The 11,096-nt window shown below is 33.3% G+C and overlaps 1 protein-coding gene across 1 annotated transcript; it reads right to left on the bottom strand.

The window, feature by feature from the left end:
• Window positions 1-7,952: 7,952 nt before the first annotated feature.
• Window positions 7,953-10,496, bottom strand: LOC127086845 (protein TIC 20-IV, chloroplastic). The gene is made up of 3 exons (XM_051027656.1): window positions 10,242-10,496; window positions 9,566-9,651; window positions 7,953-8,739 (listed from the first exon to the last, which is right to left on the bottom strand). Exons 1-3 carry the CDS (start codon window positions 10,310-10,312, stop codon window positions 8,084-8,086), a joined length of 813 nt encoding a protein of 270 aa, XP_050883613.1. The 5' UTR covers window positions 10,313-10,496; the 3' UTR covers window positions 7,953-8,083.
• Window positions 10,497-11,096: the final 600 nt, after the last annotated feature.

Genomic DNA, 11,096 nt, shown 5'->3' with positions numbered 1-11,096 from the left:
TTTGGGGTGTGACAATGTGACTTAAAAATTAAAATATCCATGGATCTTTTTTGTGTTCATAATCAATTATCAAGTTAAACGATTGAAGGTTTAAAAAAATAAGTTGTTACTAATCAACTATAAATCGTAGTAGGTGATTATGAGGCATTACAGAATGATAAAACCTATTAGGCCTAAGGTCAAATCGATCATACAATGTAAGTTGCACTTATGAGAAACTTTTTGAGTTAGTATCCAACTAGCTAGGTACAAAAATATTTTTTGGTTGTTTTAATAAAATTAGAGAGGATATCAAATCAGTTGTGTGTGGGTGGAGGGGTGAATGCTTGCGTGCGTGCATGAGTGATTGCGTGCATGCATGTGCGTTGCGTGCGAGGGTGTGTGTGAGCGTATGTGTGTGTGTGTGTGTGTGTGTGTGTGTGTGTACGTACGTGCGTGCATGAGTGTGTGTGTGTGTGTGTGCATGCTTGTGCGTGTATGTGTAACTTTGAAGCTTTAGGAAACTTGCTACATTTTTAACTTTAATACTTCATTGGAACCTTGAATCTTCTTCTGACGAGGCTTGGGATAACTCTTCATGATAGACATCATCATCATACACATTGCTTGATCAACGATCTTCATTGTCTCCACTAAATATCGCTTGACATTAGGTGATATCCTTTGAAGAAAAGCTTTGATATCTTGATCTTCAAGCATCGTAACTTGATCACTACATCAGATGATGACTTCACATTATAGTGTTGTCATCATCAACACCAGATGGACTTGATTAACACTTTTGATGAAGACTTCACTTTAGAACATTGTCAAAAAAACAAAAAACAAAGAGGTTGCTACATACATCATACTTGCAAGCACGTAGATCCAAACCTTCCTCGTATTTGGCAGAGTGAAATGATCAAATGGCCTTCTGGATGGCTTGAATGCAACATTTTCTCGAATCAGTATTGCGCTCTAATTTCTTCACCAACACAGTACTTCGGGTTTTCCACCAACTTGCTATCTAGCCTCTCGAGTTCTTTTTTAGCGTTGATTTCCTCTCCTTTAGTATAAAATCCCAATTTTGCCATAATTTCTTTTATAAAAAATTATTGATATCTAGAATAATGAATCATTGAAATGTCTTGCCTAAAGACCGTTCTGGAAAACTCCAATAAATATCTTTTGGTTTGAGTTGGAGACTTTGATGGTCTCTTCATTAAATCTGGCCAAATACTCACACAAGGATTTGGAATGGCCCTATCAAACATTGAAATATGTGTAATGGAAACCTTTTTGTACTTGTTGGCCAAGAAATAGTGAACCACCTTTTTTGTTAGATCCTGGTTGCTCGATATTGAGAACCATGGAAGACTCTTGTACCATCTAACAGAGGCTTATTTGAACATTTTAGTCACTAATTTGCACTTCATCCAATCATTTACCCCAATTAAATTTTTCTGGGTTTTGATGATAACTATGTACTTTTAGGGGTCGCACTTACCCACGAGTGACACCAAAGATGGTGATTTGAATTTTGTGTGGATCGGAGCATCCAGAATCTATGCTCCGAGTGGTTAGGGGTTTGTGGACTCCTTCTCCTCAATCACATCTGACTTTGTGTGTTATTATTACAGATCATGGAAAATCTTTTGTAACGCTTCTTTCTGGTGACACAAATAGTAGTTAAGATCTCTGTTATGGCAACTCAACTGCTATTGTTGTTGTGCACTGGTGGTAGCCTTTGTCATCATGACATGGGATCAAACTATTGTTGAAATAAGTGTGTTTTGTCGACATCACTTTTACCGAACCCCACAATGAGCGCCAAATATGTTTGTAAAACTACATCAATTTTAACTAAATCAATGAAGACCATTAAAGTCATAATTGAATTTTCTCTTTACGGCATTTCCCTTATGCGGGGGCTCTGATTTGTCTTACACAAAAATTCATCAGACAGAATTTAAGATGATTGCACCTGATTTATATGACCTCTTAATAATGATTAAAAATAAGACTTATTTTGAATATATATATATATATATATATATATATATATATATATATATATATATATATGGAAAAAATATATAAATAATTATTTAAAATAACTTTGAAGGAATACACGATACACAAGGAATGCTTAAAGAGGACCAAAAACTACAGAATCGAGAAGCAACTAGAAAAAAGACCGTATAAAAAAGACAATGAGTTAATCAACAAACAAACAAGAAAAAAAACATCACAAACTCTTCACGATGAAGAAACGCCAACTAAAATCTAGCAACAAAAGAAATTCACAATGCAGAATCCTCAAAAAGGAAAATGGTACTAAATCAATTGGTACTAAATCAATCATGAACATATTTTCTATCATAACTTAGATCATGATACTATTAATCAATCATAAACGTAATTCCTATTTGTACTATATTTGAATTAGCATAACTGTCTAACGCATCAGTTAATTTACCCCGACCTTGTTCTACTAAATAGAAACTCCCTCCATTCTCTTTTATAATCAATTGAATTTTAGATTCATTCAATAAATAATGTATTTAAATTATATATAGATCAAATATATCAATTATTTAATGAAATTAAAAATTAAAATTTACTTATAAAAAAAATTATTGAGAATAATTAATTGGGACAAACTCCATTGAAACCGGACGGAATCCAATTCATTCAAGAAAGTGGCCTAAGAAAACATGTATTATATAAATATTGATATTTTGTTCATAATCCCTTTAAATTTTGACTTTTGGTTCCGCTAAGGATTGCCACTATTTATTGATTGAAAAGCACCAACAATAGAAGGAAGGTTGTACTAGCTAGCAAACTAACTAACATGTGCCAAGTAAAGTGCATCTGGTTCATTGTAGTTTGCATTTTGCAATAAACAGAAGCAATCCTAGGAGACAATTAAAAGTTTACTAAAATGACAAAGAAGAAACTTGAACTGATATTGCTCAATAGTGAAATAAACATCTGTATGTTATAACCGACAATCCAGAATCAATGCTATAGCCACCAAACATACCTTTTAAAATTGTTCAAGCTACAAAATGACTACCCCTATTGGCTTTTGCTTCTAAGGATCACTTAGCTTCTCAGCTCCACTTGTCAATTATGGTTTCACTGTTGCAAAAGAGGGTTTGAATTATCAATCTAATTTTGTACCGAAGTTTGAAATATGAAGTTCAAATTAAAGCTCGATTCAAAATCAATGAAAGTTGTACTGTTGCAATCATTATTAAATACACTTAGTTATCTAGATCTTGTAATTTTTGTGACAATACTATTTTTATTGCTCAATATACTTTTTTTCTTAGTGTATTCATCAATATTATAATTTTCTTCCATTAATAAAATAAAATGGTTGACCAAAATTTAGCATCTACCTAAAAAAACAATTTGACAAATCTATTAATTTTTATTTTAGTTAGCATTTTAAATTTTATTAAAAAAGATAATTAAATAAATTGATTCTTTCTATTTAATTGATATTTTTAAGAAAAATAGAAATAAATATTATCTTAAAGAATGAGGATTACTCAAAAGATGAATCAAGTAATTAGTAGATTAAGAGTAGTTGCCTACAATAGATTTTTTTTTTCAAAATAATCATAATTTTCAAAATAAATATTTTTAAAAATAAAAAACCAAAATAGCCATATTTTAAAACAGATGAACTGACGCATCCATTCTCTATCATGAGGAGACACCAATGCCTATGGCGCCTGCATATTGTCTCATGAGGAGGCGCCAATGCCTCTGGCGCCTACATGTCAGGCGCCTGGCCTCTTGACGCATGTATTTTCTATCTCCTCTGTATATATACCTCGCCCCTCAGCCATATTTTTCACACAATCTTACCCTACAACCATATTTTCTTTCATTCAACTTCACTATCCTTCAAGTTTTTGAGTTTTAACCATGTCTGGATACATTCACAAGCGAAATGCCGATTTAATATTTTTCGTCGTTGCTTCTCCGATAAAGATTCGGCTTTGGAATATAGATTTGTTTGAACGTCTTAATCATACGTTGAACAGTTGGTTAGATGGAGAAATTGAGGATGATAAAAAGATTAGAAGAATTCAATGGCTTGTGTCCACGTTCAACCAAAATGGAGAAATGCGTGAATGGATTGATATTAAGACTGACCGAGACGTTCATAGGATGATGCATTACATGTTCAAAATTGTTTTGATGGTTGTAATCGCTTAGTTATTGTATTGTAGTTGTTTTAATTGTTTGTGTTGTTGTTTATGTAATGATATTTCCTCACAAACTTATAATATGAAATAAATTTAGTTTTTCATATATTGCAACAGAGGTACATTTGAATTTATCTGTTTGTGCCCGTTCCAACACTATGACAGTTAGTACGATTGTGACCTGGCTGATGGTATGAACTATATAATCTAACCATTTTGTTCGTCGTATCCATTTCGGTTCGAATATGGGTGTTGTTTGGGCGACCATTTTTCTTCCTTAGCATAACTTTGTTGTGCCAGATGATGTCCCCTTGATATTCCGGCCAGTAATCCTCTTTTGCCACTACGGAAAAACTAATTTTATAAACATTTGATAGGCTGGTGACTTTGTAAACGTCTGATAGCAAGTAAGATGGATCCCTTCGAACCTTTGAGCATGCCACAATGACATGGAAGTTCGTACGAAAGACTTGGAACTTTCCGCAATCACACCAACCTCTATCTAATTCGACTCTGTATTATCCCATCAGCATACCCTCATTGTGATCCATGGACTCGGCAACACTATATCAACCTTTAATGCGGTCAAACATCGTAACCACATGTGTGTTTGTTTTGGCAGCTTCATGTCTAATGAATTTCATTGAAGCAACACTGAACAACTGCCCAGATTGCAACACTGAACTCCATTTGGAACGTCTGATTTCAAATAGCGCTCTAGCCTAGAATATGTTGCGTGCACCAAAGCGCTAATAGGTAGGTTATAGATGTCTTTGAAGACAGAGTTCATTGATTCCACAAGATTTGTTATCATGTGACCCTAACGTTGACCGTTGTCGTATGCCCTAGTCCACTTCTCCAATGGAATATTGTCGATCCACCGTACTGCATCTTCGTTTGACAATCTTATTTCTTCGCGGTAGTGTTTGAAAGAAGGTTCTGATAATGCGTAATCTGCATTGGCAACCTTCTTTCGCAAGTCTTATCTTTGATTTCCCGCACGAAATTCTCAACAATATGTCTAATTCAGAAGACATGTGTCAAAGGAGGATTATGTCAGTCATTATCAATGTTATTATATGCACTGATGATTGAAAGGTGCTTGTCGGAAATCAAACATAAGTTAGGCTGAGGTGCAACGTCCAATCAGAGATTTCTTAGGAAAAAACTTCATCCATCGGCAGTCTCCCCTTCAACAAGGGCAAAAGTGATTGAAAAAATATTATTGTTGTTATCTTGTGCAACTGCCATCAGTAACGTTCCTTTGTATTTTCCGTACAACCATGTACCATCAATTTGTATAATTAATTTACAGAAAGAAAAACCTATGACGCATGGTTGATACACCCAGAATCGACGGTGGAATATTCCATTTCCAACAGGACACGTCTAGTCTGGTGTATACACATACAACATTTCCAACTTGACAATTGTCTTGGAGCATGTTGTTTTAGAGCCAACAGGTATTTTGGAAGTTGTTTGTAAGACTCCTCCCAATTGTGAAACATTTTTCTATGAAAGTTGTTTGTAAGACTCCTCCCAATTGTGAAACACTTTTTCAAATGTCTTTGTCTTAGTTATCCATGTCTTCTTATATGATAGAGTGTACTCGTACCCTGCCATAATATGCGAGATTATTGTATTCACTTTTAACGACGGATTGTCGCCAATGAAAGACAATATTTCATCGCCAATGACGGATTGTCGCCAATGACAGACAATTTTTCAACAGCTTTGTCCTAGCTATCCACGAAGACAAACTAACGCACCTAAATGTGGAACAGGTGGACGTTTTGATCGGATCGTTTTATCAATTTCAAGTAACATCATGAATAAAAAAATTTACATTATGCAACAAGCACATGAGCAAGCCAATGCAGACGCCACTAAAAATGACGCCTTCTCATGATACAAAATGGATGCATAAACATCTATTTTAATAGATGATTATTTTAGAGAAAAAAAATTAAAATGATTATTTTGAAATTTATTTTAAAATTTGTGATTATTTTGAAAAACAGATTCCCTACAAATTCATATTAAAAAAAGGTGAGAAACGCACAAATTTTGCTTTTATTTTTAACGTTATCTTCTTGAATATTATACTTTTCTTTTTGTTCTTCTTAGAAAAGAGATGCAGCGAAAATATTTCTCAATATGTCCAAAATCTTCCTCTCTAGTTCCTTCTGCAGGCTTATCTCTGTTTCTTCAAAAATCCAAAATACAATTGAAAATTTTTAACACAACATTTACATCTATTTTAATGGTAAAATTGTAGTTCGTTTCATCTGAGTTTTCTGCCGATTTGAAACCAAAATCAAGCTCACTAGGAGGAGAAAACAATACAAAACTAATTTAAAAGAGTCAACAAAGAGGTCTCAAATCAATTTATTCTTCTATTATAAAATATATATCTCCAACCAAATTCTTCTAAAGTTATAAACTTTATATAAGAATTTCACAACGGACAGTATATAACATAAACATGTGTTTATAAGTAACGACAATCCTCATCTTACAAACCGATTTTGTAAGGTCAAATTAGACACAACCCGCACATTCTAGATTATATATCCACCATTTAATTTCACATTCCAGATGCAAATCCTAGACGTGAGAGAGACTGTTTAGAATCTCACATCAGACAATATATGACATGAACATGTACTTATAAGTGAAGAACAATCTTCACCCTACAAACCAGTTTTGCAAGGTCAAGTTAAACCCAACCCACACATTCACAGAGTTCCCATTAAATTTTAAGCTCCCGTTTCTTTCAAATTCATAACAAAATCACTTTATAAGATCAATAGTTTTGCCTCTTCTGACAGTAATACACAGAACAGATAAACTCACGACTCCACTTTCAACAAATGACTTGTAATTCATACATAACACTTGCACATACAAAGCTCTATACACAGTCCCTATTGCTTTCATCGCCGTTACATTAACATGGATCCGAAACTTAAGCAGTTTTGCTTTTATCTCTTTTACTTTCAATACTCAGCAGTTGAAGAAATTATAAAAGCCAGGACAACCAAGCATAACACTTCAAACAAGATAAGTAAAGTACCCATTCATTTTTCACAAATTTAATCATTGCAGATACTATAACAAGATTACCTATGGTTTAGGGTAATCTAGGCACATGACAGCCAGATTATCACCTATTATAGTTAATTTTCTCAAACATCTCCACTACTATCCACAATCCTCCTTATCTGAAGCTAAACTAACAGTGCACAACCACGCTAACCTGTGAGGTTAAAATCACTTGCTCCTTCACTGCTACATCAAGCAAAAAGAGCCAGTGAAATTTAAACACCACTGTGGTATCCAAATCTTTTAATTTTGTTAGGACAACCAGTTCCAATTCATAATTTCTACATCCTCAAACATCCCTTTGATGCCCAAATCTAATTGATCAAAACCTATTATGTTTCTAGTCTCCCATAACACCCTAGTACATGCATACCACTATGTTGTTCATTCTCATAAGGGCTGAACATTGGACAAATACGACCAATTTCAAAACTAAAATCACAATCCATGACTGGACCAAGTATAATAAGGCACATTTGGTTTGTTTAGATTCACTATGTTATGGACTAACATTGAGCCGTATTAGATTTTTGGTCTGACAAAAACTATAAACAATATTTATGAAAAAAATTTATAAACAAACACTCAAGCTTCTAAATTTTAGCACGGCAGGCAAAGACAAGAAAAACAAGAGCACAGTTTATTAGAAATCTTTCTCTCTTTATATTATAATAGAATAAAATGTCAACTACAGTCTACAAATAACAAAGACAATCCTTACTTTTACTGCAAAACCACATATAGATTACAAATATGTTTTTGAATACTTCCTAAAATGGCCGCTGGAACCCTCCTAAACTAAATAGGGAATGAAGGAAAGCTGATTCACTAATAAAAGGGATATTCGAAAATGTACCAAGAAGAGCACACCTGATGGAATGCATGGTTATGAGAATATATGCCAACGCCACACCAGCCCAGTAATAGATCCCAAGTGTTCCCTTGAAGTGTATGAGCGGCAAGAAATTGCTTGCAACCCATATTATCTGCAGAGCAATTTCCAGTAGCATTCCCGCCATTACATGGAATCTGAAGATAACGGGAAAGTCCCTATTTTTTACCACTACCACGATAGCCAAATAGCAGTATAATATAGGGAACCAGGTTGGCAATCGGTTGACAGCTCCTGGGATATAAAAGATCAGATTTTCAAAGAGCTTGTATTTATCAAGTAAAGGTTCTATGTAATACCCAGTTGCAGACATCTGCAATGCTATTAGATAGGGTATACAGGATAAAGTCCTCCACCACCATTCTGGCTTCTCAGCATTTGCAGGGATTCGAAAGCCAGACCAATGGTATATATATGCTTGTGTACGGGTGCTAGAACTGCCTCTTCGAGATATAGGAACACCGAGTGAGAGATGACCATGGTTATCAGTAGATAGTGGAGATGAAACAGCCGTGGGTCGCGTAGCTGATTTTCCTGGAAAACAATTGTATATCTTATAGGTAGCATAGCATAGTGTATATGAAGAAATAGTTGTGATTATTTAAATAAAAGAGTTTCTTAAGGCTATATTTGGATATTATGAAGCGGAACCAAGATATCATTCCATTGTTTGAAAATTTTAGGAGGAACAAGGCAAGTTGATCATTCCGGCCAAATTGGAGGAGGGGATGGAATATGGTGATAAGTGATGGAATGGAATCCATACCACTCAATTTCGCTCCGCTCCATCCAATTTTAAACCTTCCACAAACAATGGAATTTCATTCCATTCCATCTCATTCCACTCCACTCCATCTAATTTTAAACGATCCAAACAGTATAATATCATTTCATTTCATTCCATTCCGCTCCATATGATTCCATCAATCCAAACATATGTTTGGATTATGTTTGGATTAATGGAATGAAATGGGATGGTATAAGTTTATGTTCCGTTATTTGGATTATAATTAAAACAGATGGAATGGAACAGAATCAGATAGAATGCATTTTTGGACCATTCAATTTGGGCAGAATGACAAAATATTGTTTTATTCCGTCATTAAATACCCAAACAATGGAATGACATTTTTATCACATTCCGCTCCATTCTACTAGCCAAAACGCAAACCTTTTAGTTTATGGGTTAAGAAAAACTAAGATACTACCTAAAAATTTCAGGAATCCTCCTGTTCCATTATTCTTACCGATAATATTTAACAAAATCATTAAAATCATATTACTGCAACTACCTACAACATAAAAATCACAGACAAACTCATATAAAACAGAATTGTCGATAAGCATAATGCATACTTACCCAGAGAACTGCCTGCAAGAGCTTTGATGGCAAAATTCCTTTTCCTGTAGAATGTAACTCGTCTTTCTCGAATCAAATCTTTATTCCTAATCAAAAAACCAAACACTCATAAATTTTGATTTTTAAAATACAAAAAATAAGTAAACAAGAGTTAGGGTTTTGGGAAGGGAGGGTTTTGAGGAGACCTTAATGTGGACCAGCTCAAAAATTGTATTTCAAAAATATTATTGGAAGAAAACTCTAAAAAGTTTTGAAAGACTTGATAAATTATCAAAATTCAACCTATATTGCTATAACTCCTTAAATATTAGAAACATATTATTCACAAGCATTTGCTTATCATCTATACAAAAACAATCTTTCAAAAAAATTAAAAATTAATCTATTTTTCTCCCTGTAAAACAGCCCTGAGCAAACACATGATAAGATATGATTTCTCCAGAATTGAAAAATAACATACACAATTGGATTGATAAATCGTTACCCTAAATTATAAATATCTGTTAAATACTAAATCAAAAAAGAAAAGAGGATTCAAATGATCAAAAGTGAAACAAACTCGAATTGAATTTGAGTAGGGTTAGAACCATTGGTTGTAGCGATAGAAAATATTCTAACACGCTGCAGAACACGAATTATCGAAAATAAAAATGGAAAGGGGGGAAAAGATGATTACGAGAGAGAAGGAAGGCGGAGAAGAGAAACGTTGGTTGTTGTTGCTGCGGCGGCGGCGAATTGACCTGCCATCGTCTTCTTTCTACTTTCTTCTCGACTCCTCCGTTACCACCTTTTTATTATTATCCTTTTATTTTGTTTTTTATTTTATTAAATTTTCTTGAATTTCGAAGAGTATTTCAGAAGGGTTGCGTTGTCTGTGGAAGGATCTCGACTTTCGAGGCCACTTACCGGAGGCAGTTGCATACGCAAACCAAATTCATTTTTTTAAAGCATTATTTTTTTCTTTTTACAGAAATATTTCCTCTTTATTTTTATAATATTTTTTTAAAAATTAATTATTAAAATACTTTTAAATATATATATAGAGAGAGAAAATGGAATATGCATGTATAGTGTAAAATATTTTTACACGGTCCATCGATAAGATCCGTGTATCCCGCCACATCACACTTTTATTTTTAAAATACTATTATAATTTGATAATATAAAATGTTTTGATTGGATATCAGTGTAATATTTCTTTACATTGACAGTCCACTACCTTTAACCTCATATATATATATATATATATATATATATATATAATATATATATATATATATATATATATATATATATATATATATATATATATATATATATATATAGATATATTAAAGGTAGTGCATTATGAGTGTAAACTCTTTTTACACCATCATCCAATAGAATTATATATAAAGGTCGGTCCTGACTTTTTAGAGGTTCATGGCAAATAATAAAATGGACCTTTGATAATAATAAAATTTTTAAAAAAAAAACAACTTGTATTTTACAAATAAAAATATGTTGTTGAACTCACTTATCTATTAAATCT

The sequence above is a fragment of the Lathyrus oleraceus genome, chromosome 5 (assembly GCF_024323335.1).
Source record: "Lathyrus oleraceus cultivar Zhongwan6 chromosome 5, CAAS_Psat_ZW6_1.0, whole genome shotgun sequence".
Classification (NCBI taxonomy): domain Eukaryota; kingdom Viridiplantae; phylum Streptophyta; class Magnoliopsida; order Fabales; family Fabaceae; genus Lathyrus; species Lathyrus oleraceus.
The sequence above is the reverse complement of the archived record's forward strand: the minus strand, read 5'-3'. Positions and strand labels throughout refer to the sequence as shown.